Genomic DNA, 15,082 nt, shown 5'->3' on the forward strand with positions numbered 1-15,082 from the left:
AGCAATGAAACAGAACTCTTCAGTCTAACAAACACTGAGTCCTAAAGAGAGGTAATGAAAATACTGAAGAAATTAAGAAAGGTTATTAAAAATGCAGATTACTGTAAAAAAGGAACCAGAAACTCTAAGAGGGAGCCAAAAAAATTAGAAAATCCATTTTCCAAGATGAAAACTGAGCTCAAGGCAATGAATAGCAGAATTAACAATGCAGAAGAAAGGATAAGTGACCTGGAAGATAGACTAATGGAAATTACCTAATCAAAGAAGCAGAGAACCAAATTTAAAAAAAGAAAAAATGAAAGCAATGTAAGAGACCGATGGGATAATATAAAGCAAGCCAATTAAGCATAATAGGAATTCCAAGAGGAGAAGAAAGAGAAAAGGTATTGAAAATATATTTAAAGAATTTATGGCTAAAAGTTTCCCAGACCTAAAGAAGGAAAATATCCAGATACAGGAAGCACATAGGGTCCCAAACAAGATGAACCCAAAAAGACTTACACCAGGATGCATTATGTGTAATAAAAGTAACTAACTATTAAAGAAAGAATTCTAAAGGCAGCAAGAGAAAGTTAAAGAGTTAATTACAAGGGAACCCCTGTAAGACTATCAGCTAATTTCTCTACAAAACACTACAGGCCATAGTTCAGTTCAGTTGCTCAGTCGTGTTCGACTCTTTGCGACTCCATGAACCACAGCACACCAGGCCTCCCTGTCCATCACCAACTCCCGGAGTTCACTCAAACTCATGTCCATCGAGTCAGTGATGCCATCCAGCCATCTCATCCTCTGTCATCCCCTTCTCCTCCTGCCCTCAATCTTTCCCAGCATCAGGGTCTTTTCCAATGAATCAGCTCTTCACATGAGGTGGCCAAAGTATTGGAATTTCAGCTTCAACATCAGCCCTTCCAATGAACACCCAGGACTGATCTACTTTAGGATGGACTGGTTGGATCTCCTTGCAGTCCAAGGGACTCTCAAGAGTCTTCTCCAACACCACAGTTCAAAAGCATCAATTCTTCGGTGCTCAGCTTTCTTTATAGTCCAACTCTCACATCCATACGTGACCACTGGAAAAACCATAGCCTTGTCTAGACTGACCTTTGTTGGCAAAGTAATGTCTCTGCTTTTTAATATGCTATCTAGGTTGGTCATAACTCTCCTTCCAAGGAGTAAGCGTCTTTTAATTTCATGGCTGCAGTCACCATCTGTAGTGATTTTGGAGCCCCAAAAATAAAGTCTGACACTGTTTCTACTCTTTCCCCATCTATTTCCCATGAAGTGATGGGACCAAATACCATGATCTTAGTTTTCTGAATGTTGAGCTTTAAGCCAACTTTTTCACTCTCCTCTTTCACTTTCATCAAGAGGCTCTTTAGTTCTTCTTCACTTTCTGCCATAAGGGTGGTGTCATCTGCATATCTGAGGTTATTGATATTTCTCCCTGCAATCTTGATTCCAGCTTGTGCTTCATCCAACCCATCATTTCTCATGATGTACTCTGCATATAAGTTAAATAAGCAGGGTGACAATATATAGCCTTGATGTACTCTTATTTGGAACCAGTCTGTTGTTCCATGTCCAGTTCTAACTGTTTCTTCTTGACCTGCATACAGGTTGCTCAAGAGGCAGGTCAGGTGGTCTGGTATTCCCATCTCTTTCAGAATTTTCGACAGTTTATTGTGATCCACACAGTCAAAGGCTTTGGCATAGTCAATAAAGCAGAAGTAGATGTTTTTCTGGAACTCTCTTGCTTTTTCAATTCAAAATGGCTCCCAGACATGGTGTTGCAATGATTTCTATTGTTCCTAAGTGCAGGAAGGCCATGATGTGTTTAATGGAGAAAATAATCTTTGTTCAGGCACCAAGTACAGTGCTATTGGCTATCAGTTCAATGTTAATGAATTTACAATATATATATATTAAGTAAGGTATCTTTAAGCACAAACACACATACAACAAGGTTATGTATTGATTGGTTGACCAATAACAGTGTGAGCAGAGGTTCACAGGAACCTATTTCTCCCAATAGCAGTGGTTCAGTATTCACTGATTAAGTGTTTATCATGACTTCATTGAATATAACTACCTCACATAGAGAGAATTGATTGTATTATTATCCCTAGATGATAAAGCTGAGGTGCAGAGATATAAGGAATTAGCCTAGCCTGGGATCACATAGCTAGTAAATAGTATAGCTTATATTAGAACTTGGGGCAGTCTGGCTCCAGAACCTGTATTCTTCCCCACCACACCATCCTGCCTCTTGTATGGTGAGAGTATCCTGGGTATCAGTCTTCCTTGAAGGTCAGGGTTGGAAGTAGAAAACAGGATGCCCTGGAAAACCAACTCTTCTCAGCATCCCAGCCTCTTTAGAGATAATAGTATTCTGGGTTGTTAAGTCAAACCTGTAATGTCTCAATGTCCTTGGGAAACAGGGTAGTAGCATTTCTTTGTAACATCTGAGTGTCCTGGGATCATCAGGCTGCTCTGGATGGCTAACCTGAGTTCCCTTATAAGATTAGGGTCTCTTGAAGCAGCAAGAGTATGGGAATTCAGTGTCTGCTTGTGGGTCCAAGTTGGCTACAAGAGACTTTTTGCCATGGGGCTCAGGCTTCTCTAGGAGGTCATAGTATATTCTGGGGTTGAGGGAGAAGTTTCACATCTTGGACCACTGCTTCTTGACTCTCATGTTGTTATGAGTTGAATGTTTGTGTCTCCTCTCAGTTCAGTTCAGTTCAATTGCTCAGTTGTGTCTGACTCTTTGCAACCACATGGACTCTCTGTCCATCACCAACTCCTGGAGTTTACTCAAACTCATGTTCATTATGTCAGTAATGCCATCCAACCGTCTCATCCTCTGTTGTCCCCTTCTCCCCCAGCCTTCAGTCTTTTCCAGCATCAGGGTATTTTCCAAGGAGTCAGTTCTTCACATCAGGTGGCCAAAGTATTGGAGTTTCAGCTTCAGCATCAGTCCTTCCAATGAACATCCAGGACTGAATTCCTTTAGGATGGACTGGTTGGATCTCCTTACAGTCCAAAGGACTCTCAAGAGTCTTCTCCAACATCATAGTTCAAAAGCATCAATTCTTTGGTGCTCAGCTTTCTTTATAGTCCAACTCTCACTTCCATACATGACTACTGGAAAAACCATAGATTTGAGTATACAGACCTCTGTTGGCAAAGTAATGGCTCTGCTTTTTAATATGCTGTCTGTGTTGGTCATAACTTTACTTCCAAGGAGCAAACGTCTTTTAATTTCATGGCTACAGTCACCATTTGCAGTGATTTTGGAGCCCCCCAAAATAAAGTCTCTCACTGTTTCCATTGTTTCCCCATCTATTTGCCATGATATGATGGGACCAGATGCCGTGATCTTAGCTTTCTGAATGTTGAGTTTTAAGTCAACATTTTTACTCTCCTCTTTCACTTTCATCAAGAGGCCCTTAAGTTCTTCTCCACTTTCTGCCATAATGGTGGTATCATCTGCATATCTAAGGTTATTGATATTTCTCCCAGCAATCAGCTCATATATTAAAACCCTAAACCTAATATGGTGCAATGATATTTGGAGGTGGGCCTATGGGAGATGATTAGGGTTGAGAGAGATCATGAGGGTGAGACCACAAGATGAGATTAGTATCTTTTTAAGAAGAAGAAGAGAAACCAGGGCTGAGTTTTCCATCTTGTGAAGGCAGAAGGTGGCTGTCTGCAATCCAGGAAAAGGGCTCTCAGGACCTGAATCAGCTAGCACCTTAGTCTTGGATTTCTCAGACTCTGGAAATGTGAGAAATGGAAATCTATTGTTTTAACCACCCATCCTTTGGTATTTTGTTATGGCAGCCAGAGCTAATGAAGACAAGTGTATAGTCCTCCTGGGGATCTTGTTACAGTGAAGATTCTGATTCAGTAGGACTCAAGTGGGGTTCCCAAATTTGCATTTCTAACAAGCTTTCATGTGCTGCTTATTATTCTGATCCATGGATCATATTGTAATCTTAAGAATCCTAGAAGATTACCATGCTTTCTGAATTGAATTGTACTTTTAAAGGATATGCTTGAAGGATTAGCATGACCTTGGGGATTCTATGGGTACAGTGTGTTCCAAGACTAATAAAGTATTCTCATGGATTCAGTCTATACTGAGATTTCAAAACTTCATGGCGGGTGACAGGGATTATCTCCTAGTAGAGGTGAAATGTTCTAGGTTTCAGTGTGTCCTAGAGAACCCAGAGTCCAAGGATACTGGGTTGTCTTTAAAGAGTCAGAATGTCCTAGGGACGTCAGAATGTACTTCCTGGAGCTAAGTAATCTCAAGAAGCAGACTATTGCAGGTGTCAGAGTGTCTTGACTGCTCAGGGACGCTCGGTGTGTCAGGGTGTCCTTGAAGAATCAGAATGTCTGTCCTCTGCAGAGTTTTGGGGTCTGGGAGAATCAGGATGTACCTGGAATTCAGACGCTCTTCAGGGTCAGGGTACTCTGAAGTTCTGCACAACCTTGGAAGTTCAGGGAGTCCTGCAGGGTTCTGGATGAATAAGGAGGTGACATTTGGGAAAGGAAAGCAGAGAATACTTGAGAACTATGCTTGGCCAGAAGACTCATCCTATGCTTTATGTTGTTCTGAGAGGGTGTCCAGAGTATTCTGAGAATCAAGATATGGGAGCGGTGGCTGCGCGGGCACAGGAGGGCCTAGAGGAGCTATCCCACGTTGAGGGTCAGGAAGGGTGGTGGTGAGGAGATACCCCTCGTCCAAGGTAAGGAACAGCGGCTGCGCTTTGCTGGAGCAGCCGTGATGAGATACCCCACGTCCAAGGTAAAAGAAACCCAAGTAAGACGGTAGGTGTTGCAAGAGGGCATCAGAGGGCAGACACACTGAAACCATAATCACAGAAAACAGTCAATCTAATCACACTGGGACCACAGCTTTGTCTAACTCAATGAAATTAAGCCACGCCTGTGGGGCCACCCAAGACGGGCTGGTCATGGTGGAGAGGTCTGACAGAATGTGGTCCACTGGAGAAGGGAATGGCAAACCATTTCAGTATTCTTGCCTTGAGAACCCCATGAACTGTATGAAAAGGCAAAATGATAGGATCCTGAAAGAGGAACTCCCCAGGCCAGTAGGGGCCCAATATGCTACTGGAGATCAGTGGAGAAATAACTCCAGAAAGAATGAAGGGATGGAGCCAAAGCAAAAAGAATACCCAGCTGTATATGTGACTGGTGATAGAAGCAAGGTCTGATGCTGTAAAGAGCAATATTGCATAGGAACCTGGAATGTCAGGTCCATGAATCAAGGCAAATTGGAAATGGTCAAACAAGAGATGGCAAGAGTGAACGTCGACATTCTAGGAATCAGCAAACTCAAATGGACTGGAATGGGTGAATTTAAGTCAGATGATCATTATATCTACTACTGTGGGCAGGAATCCCTTAGAAGAAATGGAGTAGCCATCATGGTCAACAAAAGAGTCCGAAATGCAGTACTTGGATGCAAGCTCAAAAACAACAGAATGATCTCCATTCGTTTCCAAGACAAACCATTCAGTATCACAGTAATCCAAGTCTATGCCCCAACCAGTAACGCTGAAGAAGCTGAAGTTGAACGGTTCTATGAAGACCTACAAGACCTTTTAGAACTAACACCCAAAAAAGATGTCCTCTTCATTATAGGAGACTGGAATGCAAAAGTAGGAAGTCAAAAAACACCTGGAGTAACAGGCAAATTTGGCCTTGGAATACGGAATGAAGCACGGCCAAGACTAAGAGAGTTTTGCCAAGAAAATGCATTGGTCATAACAAACACCCTCTTCCAACAAGGCAAGAGAAGACTCTACACATGGACATCACCAGATGGTCAACACCAAAATCAGATTGATTATATTCTTTGCAGCCAAAGGTGGAGAAGCTCAATACAGTCAGCAAAAACAAGACCAGGAGCTGACTGTAGCTCAGATCATGAACTCCTTATTGCCAAATTCAGACTGAAATTGAAGAAAGTAGGGAAAACCACTAGACCATTCAGGTATGACCTAAATCAAATCCCTTATGATTATACAGTGGAAGTGAGAAATAGATTTAAGGGACTAGATCTGATAGAGTGCCTGATGAACTATGGACAAAGGTTTGTGACATTGTACAAGAGACAGGGATCAAGACCATCCCCATGGAAAAGAAATGCAAAAAAGAAAAATGGCTGTCTGAGGAAGCCTTACAAATAGCTGTGAAAAGAGGAGAAGTGAAAAGCAAAGGAAAAAAGGAAAGATATAAGCATCTGAATGCAGAGTTCCAAAGAATAGCAAGAAGAGATAAGAAAGCCTTCCTCAGCAATCAATGCAAAGAAATAGAGGAAAACAACAGAATGGGAAAGACTAGAGATCTCTTCAAGAAAATTAGAGATACCAAGGAAACATTTCATGCAAAGATGGGCTCGATAAAGGACAGAAATGGTGTGGACCTAACAGAAGCAGAAGATATTAAGAAGAGGTGGCAGGAATACACAGAAGAACTGTACAAAAAAGATCTTCACTACCCAGATAATCACGATGGTGTGATCACTCACCTAGAGCCAGACATCCTGGAATGTGAAGTCAAGTGGGCCTTAGAAAGCATCACTACGAACAAAGCTAGTGGAGGTGATGGAATTCCAGTCCAGCTATTTCAAATCCTGAAGATGATGCTGTGAAAGTGCTGCACTCAATATGCCAGCAAATTTGGCAAACTCAGCAGTGGCCACAGGACTGGAAAAGGTCAGTTTTCATTCCGATCCCAAAGAAAGGCAATGCCAAAGAATGCTCAAGTTACCACAAAATTGCACTCATCTCACACACTTGTAAAGTAATGCTCAAAATTCTCCAAGCCAAGCTTCTGCAATACATGAACTGTGAACTTCCAGATGTTCAAGCTGGTTTTAGAAAAGGCAGAGGAACCAGAGACCAAATTGCCAACATCCACTGGATCATCGAAAAAGCAAGAGAGTTCCAGAAAAACATCTATTTCTGCTTTATTGACTATGCCAAAGCCTTTGACTGTGTGGATCACAATAAACTGTGGAAAATTCTGAAAGAGATAGGAATACCAGACCACCTGACCTGCCTCTTGAGGAATCTGTATGCAGGTCAGGAAGCAAGAGTTAGAACTGGACATGGAACAACAGACTGGTTCCAAATAGGAAAAGGAGTACGTCAAGGCTGTATATTGTCACCCTACTTATTTAATTTATATGCAGAGTACATCATGAGAAACGCTGGGCTGGAAGAAGCACAAGCTGAAATCAAGATTGCCGGAAGAAATATCAATAACCTCAGATATGCAGATGACATCACCCTTATGACAGAAAGTGAAGAGGAACTAAAAAGCCTCTTGATGAAGGTGAAAGTGGAGAGTGAAAAGTTGACTTAAAGCTCAACATTCAGAAAACTAAGATCATGGCATCTGGTCCCATCACTTCATGGGAAATAAATGGGGAAACAGTTGAAACAGTGTCAGACTTTATATTTTTGGGCTCCAAAATCACTACAGATGGTGACTGCAGCCATGAAATTAAAAGACGCTTACTCCTTGGAAGAAAAGTTATGACCAGCCTAGACAGCATATTGAAAAGCAGAGACATTACTTTGCCAACAAAGGTTCGTCTAGTCAAGGCTATGGTTTTTCCAGTGGTCATGTATGGTTGTGAGAGTTGGCCTGTGAAGAAAGCTGAGCGCCAAAGAATTGATGCTTTTGAACTGTGGTGTTGGAGAAGACTCTTGAGAGTCCCTTGGACTGCAAGGAGATCCAACCAGTCCATTCTGAAGGAGATCAGCCCTGGGATTTCTTTGGAAGGAATGATGCTAAAGCTGAAACTCCAGTACTTTGGCCACCTCATGCGAAGAGTTGACTCATTGGACAAGACTCTGATGCTGGGAGGGATTGGGGGCAGGAGGAGAAGGGGATGACAGAGGATGAGATGGCTGGATGGCATCACTGACTCGATGGACGTGTGTCTGAGTGAACTCCGGGAGTTGGTGATGGACAAGGAGGCCTGGCGTGCTGCGATTCATGGGGTCGCAAAGAATCGGACAGGAATGAGTGACTGAACTGAGCTGAGGAGGGATCAGAATGTACTTGCATGTTTTAGCTTTTTAGTTTTCTAGAAAGAAGTCTTTGGGAATCACCTGCATAATGAGATACCAGGCAGGCCCTACTCCTGGCCCCCATTTGTACCCCCTCTCCCTTCTCATGATGGGGTTCTGAGGAGGGGTCTCAGGCATAATGCATTTTCTCCTCCTTCCCCTGTCTGCTCCCAGGAGGGGATTTAAAAGGACAAAAGAATTTGGCCTTCTGGGAATATGAGCTCTTGGCCCCAGTCCCTGGACCCTCCAACAGAGCACCTTCTCTCATCCGGCTTGTGATCCTCCCTTGATGATGGGGGCTCTGGTGACCAGGCAGTGATTGGATGGGCCCACAGGGGTGAGGAGGAGGTCACTCCTCCAAGGCTCAGGGAGAATAGAGGTAGTGTGGGATTGCAAACTGGGAAAGTAGGCAGCTGAGAGCAAAGGGAGAGAACGGCAACCCAGAGAGAAGGGGTAGGGAGAGAAAAATGGAGACTAAAACAGAGGAAAAAGAGTGAGGGCAAGACAGCCAGAAGGAGAGCATACTTAAGCGAGAGAATGGAAAATTAGAAACAAAAGTTAGAAAAAAGGAGAGAGGGAGGAAGACAGAGATATCTATCTATATCTATATTTATATTTACCTAGGGAGAGAGATTCAGAGAGGTATAAATAGAGGGAGAACAATCAAGATACCAGGCATAGAGGGGAACAGAAACTTAGAAAGACTGATCCAAAATCAGAGACTTAGGACACGGGACTGGACTGTCTTTGGTCTCTTTAGTGAGCCATGGACACAGAAGGGAGCAGTGAGCAGGGTAAGCAAACGAAGGAGCAAGTTTGCAGCAGCCTGTGGCCCGAGGGCTACCCAGCCGCTGAGACTGTGACCTCCTCAGTGGGTGAGTGAATCTTTGGGTGGTGTTCCTGAGGAAGCAGCCGGTGTGTGGGCACCATGGGGCAACTGTTTGCCATGAGAAAGATGAAGAGGAGAAATAGAAAACCAGAATCCTAGAATGTTAAAAATAAGGGAACCTTAGAAGGCACGGGGTGGTACAACTTGTCTGCTTTACAGAGTCGGGTCACTGAGGCCCTGCCCTGAGGAGGGGGCAGAGTCAGAGCTGAAATCTGTCTCCTCACTCCTGACCTCAGAGTTCACCGACTGCATAGCCTTCTCTGAGGAAGAGAGCTGGAGGGACCAGAGCTTTGGATCTGAGTAGAGTAAGGGGCCGAGGTGGACACTGAGCACCAGGTGGGGACACCTCCTGGGTCCCCATGGGGATGGGATCTTCACTCCAGACGTGTTTTTTTCTGTGTGAGCCTTCCAGGTGTTTCCTTTTGCTCCTGTTCTCTCTTCCCTGACTGGCTCTCAGACTAATTAGTGTGGGGGCTTAGTAAGCCTGGAGGGAGAAGAGGCAAGCCTTTCCCACGAGCTCAGGTTCCTGCAGCCTGGTGGCCGGGCCAGGACTGGGATAGGGGAGAAGATGAAATGCATGCATGGGGAGGGTGCATCTGAGCAGAAGAGGGAGGGATGTTCCATCTTCCCAAGTGAAGGGTATAGGATGGGAACAATATAAAGTTTTAAGTTGCATATGAGCCATGAGAGCAGGGAGCAAGTAATAGGGGTCTTAGAGACCTGGGCAATTTGTTACCGTGTCAGAGTGAACATAAGGTACATAGGGTAAGATCAGGAAGGTGGTATGTATGCTTAGAGAGGTGGAAGGCTGTTGAGGAGCATGCCTTACATGGGGACCCATCTGGGGGAATGTAATAGGTAGTGGGCATATGGGTGCAGAAGTGAGACAGAAAGAGCGTGAATGTCCAGGACAAATGAATCTGAGGTGTGGACCTCATCTGGAGATGGCAGCCTGAGTTAGGGGACTGAGAAGCAAAGTGGAGCCAAGGCTGAGCTAAATTCAGCTGGTTCTGAAAGCTGAAGAATTTCTGGCTGGGGCAGAGTGTATGAGCAACACATTGGGCCCGAGTACACTCTGGGGATTCCAGCATATGGTCTGGGATGGATGGATGGGTCTCTGAGGCAGCAACCTCTCCCTCCCCTCTTCTCCTCAGATATGAACACTCAGCCCTATCGGAACCTCTCTGGTGTAAGAGTGGGGAGACCAAAGCTTTCCCTGCAAGGAGTACAGAGGGGTCGGCCACACTCCCGGCGCCGTCACCGCACCACCTTCAGTCCAGCGCAGTTGGAACAGCTGGAGTCAGCTTTTGGGAGGAACCAGTACCCTGACATTTGGGCACGAGAAAGTCTCGCTCAGGACACAGGCCTCAGTGAGGCCAGAATCCAGGTGATGGCCCAGAATTCCGTGCCTCCACCCCCCAGGAAGAAATGCAGATTCAGTGCCTGGGAACTACTGGGGCATAAATTCTCAGGGCATTATAACCCTAACCCAAACCTTCACCAGAACAGAGTCTTATCCAACAGTCAAGGTAACCTCATCTGTACCAGGAATGTCACTTGAGTTTAACCCTGACACTAACCTAATCTAACTTAAATTCCAACATCAACCCCCAGTATCGACCCCCAACCTTAATAGTGATCTGAACCACAGAATTTCAGGCCTAACTATTTCTACACATATGTAACCTTGTCTCTAACCATGGCCTTGAAACTTGATCAGCCTGATACACCCTTATTTCTAACCATATCTTGTGTGTGTGTGTGTGTTAGTTGCTCAGCTGTATCTGACTCTTTGCAATCCCATGGACTGTAGCCCATCCATGGAATTCTCCAGGTAAGAATACTGGAGTGGGTTGCCATTTCCTTCTCCAGGGGATCTTCTTGACCCAAAGATTGAACCCAGGTCTTCTGCAATGCAGGCAGATCCTTTACCATCTGAGCCACGAGGGAAACCATATCTTAGGAATCTTAATCTTAGAATAAACTATACTCTAAAGCCAATCTGGTCTATGACAATTAAACTCATCCATAGTCTTAAACTCTAATAACCCTAGAGGAAGTTTCCCATTCTCTGGGGAAGGGAAATGTCATTTTGTCATGTTTATCTCTTTCCTGTTGGAAGTTGACATTTATTACTCACCTAAAATTGAAGCAGGGCAAATTTAGACATGGACTGGAGGAATGGTGTGGTCTTACTTTGTCACTGGGCCTGGCTCAGTTATGCCTTTTGCAAGAGCTTTGCCTCCTCTAGGGATGTGGGGGAATTTTATGCCCTGTACCTTCAGTCTTCCAGGAGAGAGTATGCATGTGATAATGCCACCTATTTGAGAGAGAGGCTCTGATGTGGCTCTTCTTCCCCCTCTTCAGGTCTGGTTCCAGAACCGCAGAGCTAAGCAGAGGAAGCAAGAGCGGTCACTGCTCCAGCCACTGGCCCACCTGTCTCCTGCCACCTTCTCTGGTTTCTTGCCTGAGCCCCCTTCTTGTCCCTACTCGTACCCAACACCACCTCCCCCAATGACCTGCTTCCCTCACCCCTACAACCACGCTCTTCCATCTCAGCCCTCCACAGGTAGTTCCTTTGCTCGACCCTACCAGTCTGAAGACTGGTACCCCAACTTGCACCCAACCCCTGCTGGTCATCTGGCCTGCCCTCCACCCCCACCCATGCTTCCCCTCAGCCTTGAGCCACCAAAGTCCTGGAACTAAAGTAAACAAGTACTGATAAGGTAATTTCCCAGTCTGTGACCCTCACAAAACAGAGAAAACTGGGTGATTTCCTTTCCTTCTAAGGGTGAAGTAAAAATATGGTGAGGGGTAGCACAGAAATTGGGAATGTAGAAATGGGAGATTATGATGAAGTCTCACTGAGGTGACTGAGTAAATTTAAGGAGGTGAAACTACTGGAAGATGTAGGGAAAAACCCCAGTGTAGGTGACTGGTGGAAGGGTGGAATTGAGGGAAGCAATGGTTGCTGCTGATGAATGGAAATGGTTGTAGGGTATAGAACTTTGTGGGTTTCATTCATTGAGATCACAGCTGAGAACCTTTATCCCTGTTGTTTCTAGCTGATTTCAGTCAGGCATTTGATGTGTAAGTCTACTTATACATTCCTTCCCCATCACCACCACCCAAATCTGTCATTAACTTTTGTTCATTCTATTCTGAAAATCCTGGAGAAGGGAAGGGCAACCCACTTCAGTATTCTTGCCTGGAGAAGCCCATTGATAGAGGAGCCTCGTGGGCTACAGTCCATGGGGTTGCAAAGAGTCAGACATGACTGAAGGGACTTAGCAAGCACACATTCTGAAAATAGCTCCTGAATTTATTCCTCTCCTTTCTATTCCAGCAGACACTTTGCTTTTACTGGCCCACATTTTCTAATTAATCCTCCTTCTTGGTTCCCTTAGGTCCAGTCTTTCCCACTTCCAACAGGCCGTGCACGTCTGATAACATAAGAATAGCTCTCCAATGTGTTATAAACAATAAATAAATAATAACTGATAAAACACATACTCAGCCTGTAAGAATCTTCAATGTTACTTTCAACCTAACTTTTAAGTCAACTGCATGTGGTTTTGTTATTGAGCAAAGGCTCCTGTGGCACAGAAAGCCAAACTCTGACGGTGAATGTTTACAGCACAGTAAGGTTTTATCGCAGGGCTCCAAGCAAGGGAATGGGAGGCAAGTCAGATCCACTCCCACTTGGTCTTTGAGTTGGGGGTGTTTTTAAAGGAGAAGAACAAATAAGTTGAGATTAATCATCATCTTGTGACATTTCTGTGACATCTCTTAATCATAGTTGTGGAAATAAGAATATCTCTAGTTTATGATTCTCTAGTCAGGTGGTCCATGCCTGGGGCATCTGTGAGCTTATCCTACTCTGGAGAAACAAACCTGAGTTTGTGTGTTAATAGTAATACCTACAGCAGCAATTTTAGTTGTCTGATTCTGATTGATTAGTGTTCGTTTGACACAGGATTGAGGTCAGAATAAAAGTGAATACAGTTTTGAATAGAGAGATTAATCACAAACTCACAAAAAGGAACTCAGTTTTAGAGAGGCTCAGTTTCAGAGAAGGAACAGTTTGATTAAGGGAAAACTTTTCCATTCGCAAACCATGAGTCTTGTGGCTCATAAGAGGTCATTCCCGGTGAAGTACCTCAGTCTGAGCTCTCCCAACAGAAACATGGTGTGGTATAGTTTGTGATGTCATTTATATAACTTATTGCTTATAAGGTACTTATTTTACTCATAACTTATTTAAATGTAGGCCTACCTCACTTACTGGTAGGTCCATAGAAGAATTCTGAGTAAACAAGCCTCTAGGGATTTTGTTTACAGTTTTTTATATGTATTCATATTACATAAAAAATGTCAAAACCTCTGTGAGGGACAATTCCATTTCCATGTAATTATCCCCTTGGGCCAGACTGCCTTCCAGAAAGATAATACTGGTTTGCATGCCTCTCAAAATATCAGTATCAGTATCAAAAATGATTGACATTGATCATTTTGGAAAATGTATTCCCTGAGAGTGACGTTTCCTTGCTGGTTAGTTTTTTCAGTTTTCATTAATCAATTGCTAGTGAAAGTTGAAGATAGTTTCATGTTTATTGACAATTTACTTTTTTTTCTCTTCTGCCTTGCTTCTCTGAGTTATTTGTATAATTGGGTATTGATCTAGTCATCTTTTATTAGTGTTTCAGGAACCACAGGTGAGAGATCGCCCCTTCTTTTTTCTGGATTCACCCATATTTTCCTCATTATCTGGATCAAAATATTATGCCTTGAATCATCTTAAATTTATTTTAGTTTGTGCAGTAAAATAGTCATCTAATTTCCCCTCAATCAGCTAACTGGTTTTTCCCAAAATAATTTATTTAACAGTTTAACACTGGTTTGTAAAAACATTTTCCCACATACTAAGTTCTCATATCGACAGTTGTAGATGCCTAATTCTTTTCCACCAAGTAGCTTCTCTATTCTGGTATCAGTTACATAGAGTCTTAATTATCAAACATTGTAAGGATTATTGATATCTCTAAAATGTTAAATTTCCTTATTCAAATACAAGGTGACTCTGGTCATTTTTTTCCAGCCTTTTCTTATGTTCCTCAGGAAACTTCTGGATATTTTTTCATAAAACAAATCTTTTTATTTACTTATTTATTTTTAACTGAAGGATAATTGCTTTAAAATGTTGTGTTGGGCTCTGCCAGACATCAACGTGAACCAGCCATAGGTATGCATATGTTCCTTCCCTCTTAAACCTCCCTCCCACCTCCTACCCCACCACACCCCTCTAGTTTGTCACAGACACAGATTGATCTCCCTGTGTTATACAGCAACTTCCCATCACCTATCTATTTTACGTATGGTAATTTATATATTTCAAAGCTAGTCTCTCAATTTGTCCCACTCTCTTTCCCTATCTGTGTCCGTAAGTCTGTTCTCTATGTCTGAGTCTCTATTCTTGCCCTGCAAATAGTTTCATCAGTACCATTTTTCTGGATTCCATATATGATAAAAACATCTTAATAGGAGTTTTATAACTTACAAAAGTTAAGTATGCTGGTTGTAACAGTCAACTCAAAAGATTTATATATATATATATATATATATATATATATATGACATATATTATATATGTGAATATATATTACCTTGAATATATATTTATATATATTAACTGGATTAATCACAAAACTTCATGTTAAGCAAACTCAACTCAACATGAGATAAACAACATTAGTAGTGTGTATCTGTCCAAAATTTAATTTACTCATAGAAAAATATATAGGTATGCACACACTAATTTTTTCCTTTTTAAAAATAAAAATGAGATCCTACCATAAGTGGATATAGACATAAAAACATCTTTCAAGTGGATCACATAGATTTTACTGTTTTCATTCCATTAACTGGCAGTTTTATGAGCCACTTAACCATTCACCTGTCATTTGAGACTCACAGTTGATTTGATACTTTGTTTTGTTTTACCACCACAAATGTCACTGCAGTTGTCTTATTAAAAGATAATTCTCAGAAAAAGGTAAAATCATGACTTTCATAGATATGA

At 42.8% G+C, this 15,082-nt stretch overlaps 1 protein-coding gene across 2 annotated transcripts in view; it reads left to right on the plus strand.

The window, feature by feature from the left end:
• The window catches only part of PROP1 (PROP paired-like homeobox 1), a 30,464-nt gene extending 17,954 nt beyond the window's left edge, over positions 1-12,510 (plus strand). Inside the window, exons 2-4 of one of the 2 annotated variants that reach the window (XM_070374188.1) lie at positions 10,158-10,390; positions 11,371-11,729; positions 12,411-12,510. In XM_070374188.1, coding sequence (XP_070230289.1) covers positions 10,160-10,390; positions 11,371-11,709 — 570 coding nt within the window. In that variant the 5' untranslated portion in view covers positions 10,158-10,159 and the 3' untranslated portion in view covers positions 11,710-11,729; positions 12,411-12,510. Of the gene's footprint in view, positions 1-10,157; positions 10,391-11,370 lie in introns of both variants that reach the window. The other variant, XM_070374187.1, reaches the window with a different exon arrangement.
• Positions 12,511-15,082: the final 2,572 nt, after the last annotated feature.

This window comes from Bos mutus, chromosome 7 (assembly GCF_027580195.1).
Source record: "Bos mutus isolate GX-2022 chromosome 7, NWIPB_WYAK_1.1, whole genome shotgun sequence".
Taxonomy (NCBI): domain Eukaryota; kingdom Metazoa; phylum Chordata; class Mammalia; order Artiodactyla; family Bovidae; genus Bos; species Bos mutus.